A 16,487-nucleotide genomic window follows, 5' to 3' on the forward strand; every position below is an offset into this window, starting at 1 on the left:
GGTTAGCAATTGCCTCGGCCAAGAACCATGGTTGATTATGTTCACTTACATCCTACAACACTCAGCGAGTCGGTGGTCAGGAATTGCCTCGTTCTGGAGCAGTTGTTGATCCCGTTAACTCACCATCTGCAACACCCAGTGAGTCAGTGGTCAACAATTGCCTCAGTCCAGAACCGTGGTTGATCCCGTTGACTTACATCCTACAACACTCGGCGAGTCAATGGTCAGCAATTGCCTCGTTCCGGAGCAGTAGTTGATCCCGTTAGCTCACCAACTACAACACTCAGCGAGTCAGTAGTCAGCAATTGACACAGCCCAGAACCATAGTTGATCCCGTTCACCTACATCCTACAACACTCAGCGAGCCAGAGGTCAGCAATTGCCTCGGCCCAGAACCATGGTTGATCCCGTTCACTTACCTCCTACAACACTCAGCGAGTCAGAGGTCAGCAATTGCCTCTTTCTAGAGCAGTAATTGATCCCGTTAACTCACCATCTGCAACTCCCAGCGAGTCAGTGGTCAGCAATTGTCTCGTCCCAGAACGGTGGTTAATCCCGTTCACTTACCCGCTATTACACCCAGAGAGCCAGAGGTCAGCAAGTGCCCAGTAGTTTTAATTCTGTTGATCTAGTTACGCACAAGCTACAGCACCCCCAGCTCGGTAATTAGCAATCGCCTTCGTCATCGGAGCCATTTACGGCGTCCCCTACCTCCTGTATCTCCCCGAAATCAGGAAACTCTATGCTCTTGTCCACGGGTGTTGGAAATGCTAACTTACACTCTACATTCAAGTAGCAATCCTGAGTTAGCCACCACGGTTGCCCAGCATTCCTAATGCAGTTTACTTACTTTCTATGGCTCCCAAGGCTCTGATGTCAGTACCACGGTAGCGTTTAGTGACACGATCTCTGGCTTCAACTTGCCTTCTGTAACGGGAAAACAAGTTCTGGGTCAGCTATAGATCCCTCCGAACACTGCAAATTCACATACCATCTGTAGAACAAGGTTCATTTATTAGTTATGAACTACTCGTTTTGAACTGAGAGGCCTCCTCACATGCAAGATGTTATACCCCCCCCACAAAGATAGGCTTTGACGTTCTTTTGCAGTAACTTTCTGGTCACATCCTCATCTTTCTTGACAGCTGCTATATTCAGTGCGGTGCCATATATTTTTGATCGAGCATTTATATCTCCTCCCTCCTCCTCCAATAGTCGATCCACCACCGTCCCCTGTCCAAGAAATGATGCTATCATCAAATGTGTGAAATCTTTAGAGAATCTATAATACTGCCGGGTGTTGAACCAGTACACCTGAAACCATGCCAGACAGTGTTTTGATCCAGCTCCACAAATCAGTCTTGTAAACTCGAATAACTCCATCCCCTTATCCTGCGAATCTCGGAAGTGATCTGCCCAGCATCTAGTTGCGTAATCAAGAAAGGAGTATTTCCTAAGATAACCACCAACCGCCTCCCCTGAAACCCTGTCGAAGGTGTTCATCTCTAATGGGCTGCCCATAAACTCCTCTTGTGCGAGATAAGAAATACAAATGTCAGCCATTATAAAGTTAGAATCCTTGGGACATAGTTTATACAGCCAGTTTCCTTGACTAGGCAAAGATCCCTTAATGAGGAACTCCCTTGCGGTTTGGTGGACGAGGTAGATCTTCGAATCGATAACCCGCACGAAAAGCCCACACCAATTTTTCACCGTCTTTTCAAAACGAGGGTAAAGATCACCTTGCTGACCTCTCATTGACTCATGGTCCCGTCTGGTAGTAAGCGCAATGTTCATCTCAATGAGAGTAAGAGGCCTCGCAGCCGCCACCACTATATTCAGAACTCTATGGGCCTTATCGTAGTCCGTGCTATTGGAAAGAATCTTATTGTACAATTCGTCGAGACTAGCCGGCGCAGTGGAGACAATGTCAATCAATTCCGCTTGGGAGCCGTCCACACTATTCCGCAATAGTTCGAGGATGAGAGAAACCCAAAGGAAAGTCCGATCAGCCGATGATCGGAGAAGATCACGCAAATATTCCAGGCCTCCATGGTTTTCCCAGACTCGCTCGAGGTTCCGAATACCCTCATCAATAACACGGGTAACGTCAGTTGTAATAGCTTTAATTTCGTCCTCTCCTCTCAACCGGATTGTGGTTTCCCTCGAGCAAAGTTCTATCTCGATTCTGTGGTACGGGCGACTTGTGACAAGGAATTTCAGGGTATGTTAGAGGTCTGCGATTCAGGTATGATAGACAGGTTATGTGGCGGATCAGCGGAGTCAGAGTCTCTTCCCCTCACTCGTCCAAGGCATCTACCACACAAATCACATCACCACACCCACCCTCGGCCACCGCAGTAACGAAAATATCCCACAATGTATCCACCTCCTCCGTAAACTTGTCGCCTTTCGCCTTAAATGCTGCCTCGGCATATATAGCGAGGAGGCTTCTCTGCACAAACAGCTGGTGTAATATAGCGCAGAGAGCGAACGCCGCGCTCTTCTGTTCCTTGCTGTCGTCCTTAAAGAAGAAATAGCAAACCGTTGCGTTCCTTTGGCTTTTCAGGTGAGTTACGAGGAATGAAGCGGTGACAGATTTGCCGCAGCCTGGATCCGCCGATAGCCAGAGGAGGCCTGATGCTTTTTTCTTGGACCAGTCTAGGTACTTTGGATGCTCGGTAACCCAGGTGCAAGTTCCCTCGACTGGCTTACGGACCCGCGCTCGGTGCGACTCGTACCTCAACGTGTATAGACATTGTAGGATTTTGTCATGATTCGGGGACGGACTCGTATCCTCGCGGTTGAAATTCATGGTGATGCTTCCGTAGTTAATGTTATTAGAGTTAGTGTTGCCGCTATTATGGCCTTGAATGTTGTTGCTGTTGGATGTAGAGCTAGAATCACCGCTACACGTCGATTATAAGCGTCATTATATCATGCAAGCAACATCCCCGTAGCATACCGTGAGGGCGAGGAATGACCCTCAAATAGAGCGCTTGATTGCCGATTGCCCATCTTATTATGAGTTGATTGTGAATTGGGAGAATCTGTGAAATTGACCGTGTTCTTTGATACTCGCGAAGATAATTTCTGACCAGGTGAGAAAGAACAGAGGAACCGGAAGGGTTGGGCTAATATCATAAGTTAGGGAACCGAAAGACTGCTCTTCTCTCGGAGGGCAAAATTGTCCGTGTGAAATGCTCGAACTCAGCTAGCCCCGCACAATTTGATCATTCGTGCATATCAGAGGCTTGCTAAGAGTAAATTTCCATCTGATCGGTAGATACTAGTACCACATACCCCCCTACCCCACTCTCGATGAATTCACCCACCCTATCTCACCCGGGCACTTCATGCAAGCAAATTTTCAAACTCGTGCAGTTATATCCGGCTACAGTTGTTTCCCGGCCACGAGGCTACTAGTACTGTACTGTAGGAGCACAATACAGTGTGAGCGGAGGTTTGTGAGCACGGCCGCTACTGTGTACTGCCAAGTTTTAGTCCTTCTACCCAGATCTGGGCGGTAAGTTAGACTATGAGATTCAGCTGTGATCATGAAGGTCACCCCATTACTGTATCATACTAGTGGTGCTTCGTGTTGTTGTTCGGGGCACCCCTTATCTCGCGTGCAAGCGGGTGTGGAAACAAATGCCGTATCACCCACCACCACCTTGCTCTAAGAGGTATCATAACCCCCACCTTAAATTCAACGGATTCAATAGACCATCATCAGCAACAACACCTGGAGAACCCGATAACAACCAGGAAGACCATTTCCAGCACCTTTCTCCGAAAGTTTTAACGCTTCACCAAACTTAGAATTCGAGTTTCCCCACTCCACCAAAAATGGAATTCGAGCGAGATTCATTCCGCAACTCTGATAGAATTGGGCCGAACAATCATCTAACATTTGTTTTACCATCACTGTCTAAAATCCAACTTGCGCCCCCCCACTCCGCTCTCCCAGCTTTATTGGCTTAAATTTTCCTGCTCGAAGACCATGTACGGTGCCGTACGATACCAAATCCCGGGGCCGAGCTCCCTGGGGGGCAGGAGTTTTTCGGGCTTATTACTCTATTGTACTACATCTTTATCATAATTTATTTATTCTCGAGAGGTTTGTCAGGATGAAAGTGGTGATGGTCCTCGTTGCATGATTGGTCTACCGCTGCGGGAGGCTTGATGCTCCTCCCTTTGGTTGGATGGTGTTTCAACAGCTGCGCCTTGCGGGATATACAAGTATGGTGCCGGCACCTTAGAATCAACCCGAGCAACCGACAAAAATGACACAACTTTGATGAACGGAAACACCACAACCACAAATCAATAATGAAAATGGCTCTGTAAAAGGAAAGATAAAATGAACCAAAAGGACTTTACAGAAGGGACAAGAAAGAAACGGATTAATGATAGAGAAAATAGCTGAGGAAGTTGGGATATTTTGTATGAGAGGAGAAACAAATGGCCCTGATAGATGGAAGTAGCTAAGGTGGCGTCAGACCAGATTAAGTATAGTTGCCAAGTATGAGTGATATCACATGATCAAAAGTCTGGGGGTTATGCAGCTAAAGGGAAAAAAAAAAGGAGAACTGAGACATGAAGGTAGTGGCAGAATTTTCAGTACGAAGGTGGGGAATAGAGAAACAAGATTCCGAACACATAAACAGAAACTGAAGAAGATGCCACGACTCTCAGCTGCTTGATGAAAACAATTAGAGAATGCTCAACACAAGATATTACAAGTAGTGGCTGAGAACCCAGTACTGGTAAAGTGAAAGCAAGAAATTAAAGTTTTGACAGAATGTAAAGCTGGTTGGATTGGCACTGAGGACGATTCATCTGAGACATGGACAGAGGAGAAAGGCAAATATCCTAAGGGGGCTTGGAGAGACAACCAAGGACTGGAGGATTCGGAGTCTGAGTTTGATATTGTAAGCAACTTCGATGATAAAGAAGTGGATTTGGAGGATTTGGATGTGGATAAGAGTAGGGCAAAGAGCGATAAGAACCTATCATTCTCAAGCTTGGGATATCAAGAGATTGGGGATGAGAGATGGGCATTTGATGCAATATAGACGTACTATGAAGATGGACAGCTTGGAAAGAAGAGGGGTGTATTGGAGGGAAAAAGAAGAGATAATCACGAGGAAGAAAAAGGAAAAAGGTACAACTCAGGTTCTCGACGAACATTCTTTCGAAAAAAAGATGAGGCAAGAGAAAGAGCGAATGCAGCTTCGGAGTGCTATTCAATTGCAGCAATATTTGAAAGACAAAAAGCTTTAAGTATTAGAATTAAGGAAAATGTCGGTGAACAAGAAAATAGACTTACGGGAGGGAATTTAGAAGATGGAATGGGAGAGGAAGATGAAAATGAGACCTCCGGGAAATTCTTTCAAGAAGGAGAAATGAGTGAGGAAGGGTTGGGAGACAAAGAATGGGCAAGGCAGTCAAATCTTGCTGATTTGCTGTATGCGTGCTTGCATCCTGATGATAAACATATTCAAAAGTGGTGTAACCAGTACGGGTACTCGGTTATTGGTTTTGTTTTATGTTTTGTTTTAAGTATCGCTTTGATACTTAGTTTGTTTTAAGTATTGTTTGATACTTGGTTTTGTTTTATGTTTTGTTTTAAGTATTACTTTGATACTTGGTTTTGTTTTATGTTTTGTTTTAAGTATCATTTTGATACTTGGTTTGTTTTAAGTATTGCTTTGTGTTAGGAATACCAGAACCCGATACCTAGGAACCACCCTAAGTAGGATAACCCCACTCGGAATCGGAATCTCTAGTCTCCAACACCTCCCTCCAGCTCCCTTCTGGGGCCCACACGTCATCATATATATCAATCTTAGTTGCGTCCTGTGACTATATTACTACGGAGTTGAAGGTGTTAGAATAATACCATATACGTCGTCACCGTCCGTCCAACCGGATCTTGTTCGCAGGATATATGAGAGGGGACCTTCACCTAGGTCTGGGAAGTAGAACGGAGTGATTCTGTCAACTACTCAGAGAGTTACTTGGCTTCAAAGACATGATACCTTTGGCACAGACCGTAGGTAATGGGACGATTTCGCACAAAGAGATGGTATCAAATGGTAAAGGATCTCTACTAGAGACCAATACATTTACATCCACCAGAAGAGTCTAGAACTCCAAAAGATACTACCAAAAAAGACAACGAACTTCACAGAGTGTTGCAACTGGGTTTCAGAACACGTCGTAATTATGGGGCGATTCTCATTACTACAATGGTTACTGAAACCTACTACCCAGAGAGCAACCAAGAGTTGCCGACCAAGGGATTAATTACCTATCTGGTGGAATAGCTTCCTGCGAGTTAATAGGAAGTCATCCAGAGAAAATCTATTAGTTGGGTATAGAGTTACAAAGGATCGGAGTCAGACGACCTACGATGGTTGTAATGACAACCATCTTTGCGGATATAGTCGTGGATAAAACTGATCATTTTATCAATGGCGAAGCCAATTGGAGCCAACTCAGTTCGACTGAAGAACTAGACCATAAGTCTAAAAGACTCTGCTAATCGGGATATTACTATTGGGGACAGTACCTTTCCTAAGAAGAAATATCGTAATTACCGAAGAGGATGTGAAGGTTTTCAGGGTCCACAGGTGTTCGCACCTTAGAAGAAAACTCGACGTCACGAATTACGATTGAAGAAGTACATAGTTGTATGATAAATAGATGTAGTCCGCGAACACTCAGACGCGGAATATAAATATTGAAGTGCCTCCCAAGCTTTAGACATCATCAAGCAATGGAGAAGAGACCTTAACAATATAATATTGTTTTTACGATTCTACCCTACTTTACCTATTTTACTTCGCTCCTAGTAGTCATAAAAGAAACGAGTAAAGTCCAAGCCTTCCTAGACAATCTCCCTCTACAAAAACGAATCTCGAATAGCCTAGACAACCTTGAAGTCTATCAAGTTGTCTCTGCCTAACACTTTGATACTTGGTTTATTTTACCGAAGAATATCACTTGATATCTTTGATTAGCTTCATTCATGCTAGACATGGACAAGATTTGTGTATTTACAGACCGTCTGATTCCACGATGGAAAAGGCAGACTTCGATAGACAGTATTTCAATATTCTTGGTTAAACGGTTACTTCTTTGTTCCTTAGTACACTCTCAAAGCATCCTTTAGTTCTCAGCTCTCACCTCCTCTCTGGAAGAGCAGGCCACCTGCCAACTATCATATCTATTACCGATAACGTGATTAGCACCTTGCGAACACGTTACAAGTGGGAGAAGGGGATACGAGATTTACATCATATGTTAGAACATAAAACAGTATTAACAAAGTACTTTGGCAAGGCAGAGGTGAACCCAGCAACATTAAGGAGGTATCATATAGTACATTCATTCTTGTAGCCACAAGAGCTATCCCCTGATGATAAGCGAAGTATAATTGCATTAAATGTTGCTAAAAGATACTTCCAGAGTAGGTATGCAGCAAAACAGATCATGAAATGGGAGTGGGAATTGGTGGAAAAGCGAACAATTTAACTAAGTCAACAGGGAGTACATGAAAGGCATACTGTTGGCACTTTACGCTATGATGAGAGTATTGTTCTTACTGCACAAGAGTATATAGCAGAAGCAGGTTCAGGTAGGTTGTGTTATTATTTTATTTTTTACTATTTATTATATGACATCAAAGGAATCTTATTCTAATATAGGAAATAGATGTTTCTGGCCAAGGCCCAGCTCAAGCAATTCAAACTTATTTAGAAAAGTAAGAGCAATTGATTGGAAACTATACTGAGCAGGATAATTCCAATAGCAACCAGGGTGTAGTGGAAACTCTGTTGCATAAGACTGGCATTCAGGATGGGGCAAATGAAGATAGCATTAGAGAAAGAAAATGTTTTCAGGCAAGGACAGCTAGAGTATGGTTGCAGAGACTGAGCTTAAATTGGAAGCAAATCTGGAAGGGAGTCTACTTTGACGGTCATGAGTGCTCAGATGTTCTGATTGAAAGTCAAAACGTTCTTGATCTGCTAGATACCTTAGATTCTTATCTTGTAAGATTCAACTCTGATGGTACAATTCAAGACCAAGAATATCCCAATGGATGCTTTCCTGGATCACCAAATTCGAAGCATATTATTCTTGTCGCCCATGATGAGAGTACATTTAATACTCATGATAGGAGACAATATGCATAGCTTGAAAAGAATAAGCCTATTCTGCTCTTAAAAGGACAGGAGAAAGGCATCATGGTATCAGACTTTCTACTTCCAGCATCCAGGTTAAGCACGTCCAACTTGACTTTGGAGCAGAGAGCAAGTTTAAAGATTTCAGAATTTGCTACCAAACAGTTTGAATTTGGTACTAATAGAGAATGCTATTGGGGAGGAGAGGAAATCATACAGCTTGTGAATAAGATTGCTCTACCTATATTTCAAGCCGCCTACCCAGGATATCAAGCCTTATTTTTATTCGATAATGCAACGAGTCACTCATCATTCGCCGAGGATGCTTTATAAGTTTAGAGTATGAACCTAGAATGAGGGGGAAAGCAGTTCGGACTCAGAGTTGGATATATGGATGGAGACAAGAATCAATCACAGTTGATGGTTAATGAGATTGGAGAGCCAAAGGGAATCCGACAGGTTTTAATAGAGAGAGAGCTCTGAGAGGATAATCTAAAACTGGAGTATACAAAGCCATCATGTGGACCATGTGCTCAAAGAAAGAAATGCAGAATATGTATTGCTGGAAAAATATGTGAGTGCTATCTAGCTAGCAGAAAGACTCTATGCACAGGGATATGCACTCGTATATGGAAATGCTCAGCATGCAGTTCATGGAAAAACTGTTGAGATTGCACGAAATGCATTTTATGTCAATTCTGTGAGCCATTTCATCGACAGAAGTGCTCTGATTGCAAGGAGCTTTCACCCGCTTGTCAAACCTCTAGTCAGAATTCCCTTTCTCATTAACTACATTTCTATATTCTAACCAATTTTTATAGACTGTTGTGCAAGAAGATTGCTTTCATTACAGCCAGACTTTCAAGCTCAGCGTGGAAAGCTTCAAGAAGAACTCAAGAGAAAAGGATACCTAGTTGCCTTTTACCCAAAGTTTCATTGCGAACTCAACTGGATTGAGTATTATTGGGGTCATGCGAAGCGGTATGCTCAGACACAATGTGACTACAGCATAGAGTCCCTCAGGCGAGTCATTTTGGAAGCATTAGCCAATGTACCAAATAGGACTATCGATGGCTTCTTTCAGTGGTGCCAGCGATGGCTAAATGCTTACCGTCAGAATATTCCATATGCGAGTGAGGAATTTCAAACTTTTACCTCACACCGCTGACTTTGAACCCGTGAAGCTGAGCAGTAACCTTCCACTTCAGCTTCATATATTTTTCTTACTTCTTATATACAATTCATGTTTCTTTTCTTATCATTTACTATCCAATTTGTATTCTCTTACTCATTCCACACTATTTCTTTCCCCCTTCACCATTACCCTGCTCCTTCTACCCTCCTCCCCTCTTTAGTCGCTTTCCTTGCACCCTATCTTTGTATGAACTCTTCTCTCTATGAACAATCGTTAGTACTTTGTCCCAGCAAAAAATTTCGCACCCAAGATTGCTTAGTCATCCTCATTCACGATGGCGCTCTGGGTTGATTCTAAGTTGCCGGCACCATACGAGTATTGCTGTGACGAGTACAGATTAGCGACTACCGTACCATGTCAGAAACAGAGGGAGGAGGAGGCTTGAGGCCCTCTCGGTCCTATTTTTTGCTGTTGTTGTATTGTAGGTCTACTCACTGTTATTCTCATCACGTATCACCAAACAACTTGTGGAGGCTTATCATAGCTAACGCCGTACAGTACTGTACATGATGGCGAGGGCTTACTCGCTTGTGAGATGTTTCTTCTCCCATGATCCCGACCAGCCTCTCGATGAATACCCGGGTACATACTCCTACAGGAGCGCTAAATACTGTACACGTTCAACTATTCTCCGCGGTTTCATCCTCAACCTCTACTTTGGTCGCGTTGACTCCGGATTGAACGAGAGTTCTAACGAACCGGGAGGTAGGCTATCGTAATTGTTTTCCGATATAGATCACGTTGTGGTGGTATGCGAGACGCAGGGCAGTATTGAGAGAGTACTCGAGTACTGTACACCGACACCTGCCATACTATATCTATAGTTCTTGGACAAAAGTCATCGCTGGTGAGCACAAGTACAGTACTGTACAGTACTGGCCAAAACAAACCAAAACGGTCAGAGTTCGGACTCATGGAAATAGCGATTTGCACCATACCCTCCTAATCAATTAAAACGAAAAATATGTCAATAGACTGCTAAAGACCTAGTGGTTTTGAAATTTGTATTTCTGTAACAAATCTATCCTTTCTGTGGGCAGCTCTTGTTGATTGGTGAGCATGATTCCAAAAAACGGGACTTAAGCACCGGGAATTCGTATAGTCTACAAGTTGTCTATCATAGGCTCTCATATAACAATATACCATTTTGAGAATCGCCAACTTCACACCGGCATAATTTAGTTGAGGTAATATTGCACCATACACTTCGAAATTTAAACCTAGGTTTTAAGATATGATACCATACTTGAAATCACTACCTTGTGAAGAATTGACCTGCTTTCCCAATAGCTGGTCGCGCTCTGATGCTGCGAAAGGCAGCCATCAACGACGACTTTTGTCACCTCATTTTATCTAGGCCCGGATGATTCGAAAGCACTAACTATTGGAGGAATAAGTAGAATTCACGGTCGGGGAGGGCACAGCTTCGGTCACAGAATGAACAAAAGGCATTTTTGTAGCATAAATCCTGTCTTAATTTACCCTTGATGTATTCCCTCGACTATCGCTAAGCGCAGAGCATCTATCCATCTCTTCAGTAACTCCAAGTAGCCAGTATACCCATGCTTTCAGGAATACTCCACGATCCACGCATCTTATTTCCTATTTGGCCCGACAACTTGTGGTCGCCGAGGGTACCGGCCCGGGGTCCCAGATGTATGGTACGCCCGACTTTCTCCAAAAAAAATATGCGGGGGGGGGGGTGTGAGTCTACAACAGAACCGCAACCAAGAATGTGGGCAAAAACACCAACCCCAATTCAACAGCAATGAAAACCGGGTGTAATTAGGATGTTCAGGCTAAATCATTGTCGATCTCCGCGTTCCGAGTGAATCCCTCCCTTTATGGAGTGAGCAAAGGTAGATACAAAGTAGAACGCGGTTGGCGCCAATTGATAGATAGATGGACGGAGATCAATTCGGGGGTGATGTGTTTTTTATTAGTGTGGGAATGTGAGCATAATAATATGTACAGTATGGCATCTCGATGGTAAAGGGGAAACCGTAGCAGATGGATAGGGCAGAATAAGGAGAGGTGTTTGGTGAGGGGGAGTATGATAGGATAGTGAGGTTTGTGATTGTTGTTGGCGTGGTTGGAGGCGGCGGCGACGGTAGAGAAATAGAAATGGTGATTCGTTACCCGGACTTCGCTCTCTGATCAGGTCGGGGGGGTGAAGCTAAGCCAGGAGGCAAACCACGGAAACTTTGGAAAGCGAGTGAGAGGCCATGCGTTAACGCTTCAGTCTCATGATCAAGCCGTGGAGACTCTTTTGTTTTGATAAACCTCAAGATGATATTACGCTTCACGCCCATCCCGTCCCATCCCATTCTGTTTAAACCCATAACTAAAGCGAGAGGCAACCCTTCCCCTCAGTCTTTCCTGTTTTAGTTCCTCCAGCTTCCAGACACCCGACATGATAGAAATACACTTCCTTCACTCTCACTTCCTCCTCAGGTTTTGCGATCCAACCAATCTATCTTTCAAGAAATACACTTCGATTTTCTAAAATAACGGTGGCAAAAAGAAAGGGTAACTCCCGTTCTTCTGCTTGAAGAGGCTCATGAGGAAGCTGAACCCGACCAAGAGGACAGCATTCCAAATTAGGATCGCAGCCTTCTGTCGGGTGGGGTCCTCGATACGGGGGGTCTTCATTGCTAACGAAATGGTAGCGAATGCCAAGATAGCATCTATACCAATTAGCCAGGGTCCAAACGGTGAGTGAAGGGCAGAAATGGGCAAACATACAAACAATGGCTACAATCTGAGTTTCCAACCCGAATTGGTTGCTAAACCCGGAAGCAATATAGGAGACACCGCCACGCCCGTCGTTAACAACGTATGGGACGTGACGGATGTGGTTGAACATGTGTCCACTAGTGAACAAGAGGACAGCGATAAGGGAGATGGCGGCCCAGAGGTTGCGGCTATAAATGATGGGCTTTATGATGGAGAAGGCGATGCTGGCGATCGTAATAGCGACCAATAGAAGGCCGGCCACGCTGCCGAACTTTACATAGTCGAACGGACGAGTAACCGGGGGGGTATGTGGGCTGTGCTGGCTGATGAAGTGGGCGACTGCTTCGGCGGGGACGCCACTAATACAGGGTTAGTCTCACTCAATCAATAGTAAAACAAGACAAAGGGGTAATCACTGTTGAGTGAAGTCAAACTGATATGGCGTCTCGATATGTGCGGCGTCCAAATTATCTCCAATGGTCGGGGGGAACAAATACAAGATGGGAGCGGTCGTCAATTGCAGCTAAACAAGCTCAACATAAGCCCCAATTCACTATAACCACGCTTGAGCCAACAAACCTTCTGGAAAGTGGCCTTAGCATTCGCAAAGTCCAGCTCTCCGAAAAACAACCCATCACTTGACCTGTGCCTCGCGATCCAACTCTTCGCCAATAATTCATATTCCGGTTGAAACTCCTGACATAGTAGACAGTTAAACCTCTGGTCCAATGCCGTGAGCAACACTACCGCAGAATAATTCCGGGGAGCGGCGGTTAGTTCTGTGTAGAGAGTGTCATTAAGCTTCACGATACCCTTCAACTTCGAACCGGCCGTGAGCGCAGTGAACTTTAAGGGTTTGGCGTCGGCAAGCACGGTCGGGACGAGCGTGGAAGCCAGGGACAATAGTCCCACAATCGGCGCAAGGAAACGCATTTTTGACGGCGACGTCTGTGGAAAGGAGAAAACCAGCACACCCTTATTGTGTAAGGGGCGTGAATTGTGTTGAGGTTTCAATGTTACTGAGGTATTGGGACGAATAGTGATGTTGCCTACAGGAGCTTCACTTGCGGCTTTGTCAGAAAGGTTCAGGCAATGTGTTCAGTTGAAATTGCCCCTAATCTTTCCTTTCTCGGTAACAGCTGGAGGTTGACTGTGGCTGAGCCTGGAAAGAAGTGTGGCTTGCCAGTTGCCACTAAGATACTTGGACTGTGCTCGAGTGTCGCCCACCTGTTGACACCGAGCCTCTCCTCGCGTTTCCCTCCAACTTGCAACCACTACCAAAGACAAAAGACCTCTTGATTCCTCTTGCCCTATCTCTGCCATATATTTACCTTACCCCCTCCCAACACCTATGATACAACCCCTATCGAGATCATAGCCCTCTCATTACCCTCCCCTACTTATTATCTCTCGTATGATATTGTAAAACAATCACAATGCCCGACCCAGACACCCTTCTCGAACTCGAGGATGTACGTCTATGCCCCACCCCGTTTCTTCTCATCCGGTGCTAAACTGACCACTGCCTATCACAGGCCCGACGGAAGGTCGCGACCTCCAATGCTCTCCTTGCCTACCGCGATGCGTGCGCTGAAACCCTCGTCATTGAGGCAGACGAAGAACAACGAAAAACCCGCGCGCAATTGATAATCCTAGAATCTCGGTATGAAAAGCTGTATCAAGAATATTCCGAGGACAAGGACTATTTTGAACGAGTGGAACCAGCACTGAGGGAAGCGTATGCATCTTTGCAATGGCACGAGGATGCGGTTGCTAGGTATAAGGCCAAGAATAAAGAGTTGCAGGTTTGTTTCTCTTACTTGACCACTCACTGGTGACCGGTTTGTGGTTGACCAATCCGTCACGATTTAGGAGAAGTACCGCCGGAATCTTGTCGGCGAAAAAAACCAGCAAGAAGCTGAGGTTGCAGCTCTGCGAGCATCGCTGGAGGGAGCGCTTGGTGCGAAGAAAACGCTACAGGCGCGCATCCTGCAGTTGGAAGATGAGCTCTTGAAGGCTGCTTCAAAGAAGTCTACTGTGGATGCCGAGCTATCGAGGTGCAAGGAGGATCTTGAAGCCTACAAGAAGAGCACCGATGCTTTGAAAGTGCAGTCAACAGAATGGGAAAATAAGTACCGGGAAAGCGCCGCGGAACGCCAATCCCTTCAACAGGAAATTTCCACCCTCCGGCTAGACTTGCAGAAGCAACAAACAACCGCTGCGGTAAATCAATCGCTCCAGCAAGAGGTTATCAGCCTACGCTCAGAACTGGAGAAAACACAGGCATCTCTTAAGAAAGCAAGTGAATCTGCCGCCGTTGAGCGAGAAAAAGACAGCAAGCATAAATCCCAGGAAGTCACAGACCTCAAAGCCGCTCTCCGCAAGGAAACAAAAGCCCGCGAAAAGGCCGAGAAAGATCTTGCCAAGTCAAAAGAGGACTGGGAAGCCAAGCATGAAGTCCTCGAGTCAAAGCTCGAAAGCACTCGAAACAAGCTCGTTGCTTTAAAAGCTTGCTCCGCCTCTGTACCAGCCCTTCCTCCTCCTACCGCTACCACGACAAAGACGAGTACATCTTCAGCGACAGCATCAATAGCCGCCAAACTCCCCACCCAGAACCCCAAAAAGCGTGCTTCAACCTTAACTATGGAGGATCTTGAACTCTCTGCCAAACGACCACGCAAGACTCCTCCAAAGACATCAGAGTTTAGCATAACCCCATTCTTGAAGCGCCAGACTGCCGCGGCGGATACCTCTGTTGCAAACGCCACCACCATCTCAACCATGGCTACCGCAACTACAGCAGCCGCAACCAACGAGGCAGACGCTCCAGAAGCCCCAGAAGTTGGCGAATCGACCATGATTCCAGCCCTGATCGAATCCAAAGAACCAACCAAAATCCTCCTTGCCGGCGCAAACCGAAAACGTAAAGCTAAAAACCCTACCACCGAACCCGACATTCCCGAAGCAACAGCAGCAGAAGAAGCGGGAAAACCGAAACCGAAACCACGAAAGCGGAAACCCGCCGCCGCAAAGACCCTATTTACCGAGGACGACGGTAGTGGAAGACTTACCCTTGCGCCTTTGGCCGAGAGTCAGGAGTTGTCTGCCCCACAGACGACGGTAGCGGCGGCAGGGGGGGGGAAGAAGGGGAAGAAGCCTGGAGGAGGTTTGGCCGGCGTACTGGGGGACGCGGATTTGTTAGTGCCTAGCGTATCAGCGTTCAATAATGAGTTCTCACCTGTGAAGAAAAGGCCCGAGGGGTTGAAGAAGTTGTTTAGTGGGAGGAAGTAGCGGTAGCGGTTTTTCCCCTTCCTCTTGCATTGCACTGCGGCGTTTTGTCTAGGTCGGATTTGTTATTATTTTTCCCGCCCGTCCGTCTTTGGGCAGATTTGTCTGGTTAGTTATGGGAAGCGTTTATCTGTATTAGTTTTAGCTGTGGTGGCTGTGGCAGCCCTTTGAGTTTTGTATGATATATCACAGAAGAGTCCAACGAAGGCTTTGGTTAGTTGTGGAGCTTTTAAAGGGTTCGGTCGTCGCCCTGTATGTCGTACGGCAGAGTGTCTGGTGGCAAATGATCTCACTCGGTGGAAGAACCCCCGGTCCCTTCATTTGTTCGCTAGACTTTTGTGACTAGCCTAAGGTGTCAATAGGTGTCCAGAGTCATACTGCTGTATCATCCTATGGCATTGTCTACGGCGTATTCTGGATATCCGGATGTTCTCCGTCAATCCTCTCAGGGCCTTTAAAGACCGACAATGAAGCAGGCCGCTCGAGTTCATTAACACCGGTCCATAGTCTATCCCCAAGCCATTATACCACTTCTCCACAAACACCCGGTTCCTGCACTCCTACGAAGAGTCCACTATACCGTAAGAACTCGAATAAACGGTCCTTGTGCTAGTAGCAGTGCTACAGCCCTCAGTATACACCCCCATCATGAGCTAAGGTCGGACAGGTCCCGCCTCCGAGCACGGAATATTCGCGTGCCATTACTGCGGGCACAACAACTTCATAAACATGTCTGTTGACCCCATTATCCCCCTCTCACCCTGACAAACCTCCTCCCGTAGTTTAACACGTCGCCTTGTAGTAATTATCCTCTTCCCTTTTCTTCCGGAGTAACAGATACTCAGCCTGATTATTTTCTTCTTGTCGAAGGAAATCATCTGCGATTGGAATGCACATGTCTATAACATACCCGTATAAATCTCTATCGAGATTTTCTCGTGCGGTCGAGCCAGGCTTTGTCGGTTTCCATTCACAATCTAGGGTTAGGTTTTGACGAGGGGCTATTACGAGGGGCTATTTCTATTGTATTCAGATAAGTTTGTGTGGCTTAAAATTTACAAAAGACTTAAAGATAA

At 45.6% G+C, this 16,487-nt stretch overlaps 2 protein-coding genes; one reads left to right on the forward strand and one right to left on the reverse strand.

Moving 5' to 3' along the window:
- Nucleotides 1–11,656: 11,656 nt before the first annotated feature.
- On the reverse strand, nt 11,657–13,187 carry GSTUM_00005486001 (uncharacterized protein). XM_002837643.2 has 4 exons: nt 12,703–13,187; nt 12,540–12,646; nt 12,133–12,482; nt 11,657–12,074 (listed from the first exon to the last, which is right to left on the reverse strand). Exons 1-4 carry the CDS (start codon nt 13,054–13,056, stop codon nt 11,890–11,892), a joined length of 996 nt encoding a protein of 331 aa, XP_002837689.1. The 5' UTR covers nt 13,057–13,187; the 3' UTR covers nt 11,657–11,889.
- A 252-nt stretch (nt 13,188–13,439) lies between these two features.
- GSTUM_00005487001 (uncharacterized protein) lies at nt 13,440–15,414 on the forward strand (the record flags this gene model as incomplete). XM_002837644.2 has 3 exons in its annotated part: nt 13,440–13,595; nt 13,659–13,928; nt 13,996–15,414. Exons 1-3 carry the CDS (start codon nt 13,560–13,562, stop codon nt 15,412–15,414), a joined length of 1,725 nt encoding a protein of 574 aa, XP_002837690.1. The 5' UTR covers nt 13,440–13,559.
- Nucleotides 15,415–16,487: the final 1,073 nt, after the last annotated feature.

This window comes from Tuber melanosporum (genome assembly GCF_000151645.1).
Source record: "Tuber melanosporum whole genome shotgun sequence assembly, scaffold_2, strain Mel28".
Classification (NCBI taxonomy): domain Eukaryota; kingdom Fungi; phylum Ascomycota; class Pezizomycetes; order Pezizales; family Tuberaceae; genus Tuber; species Tuber melanosporum.

Bases quoted from the DNA above. Each gene is read 5' to 3' on its own strand.
- GSTUM_00005486001 (XM_002837643.2), bottom strand. From the start codon at position 13,056: ATGCGTTTCCTTGCGCCGATTGTGGGACTATTGTCCCTGGCTTCCACG. The intron at 12,647-12,702 runs GTTTGTTGGCTC...GAGCTTGTTTAG, and splicing joins CTAAGGCCACTTTCCAGAAG to CTGCAATTGACGACCGCTCC. The intron at 12,483-12,539 runs GTGATTACCCCT...ACCCTGTATTAG, and splicing joins CAGTTTGACTTCACTCAACA to TGGCGTCCCCGCCGAAGCAG.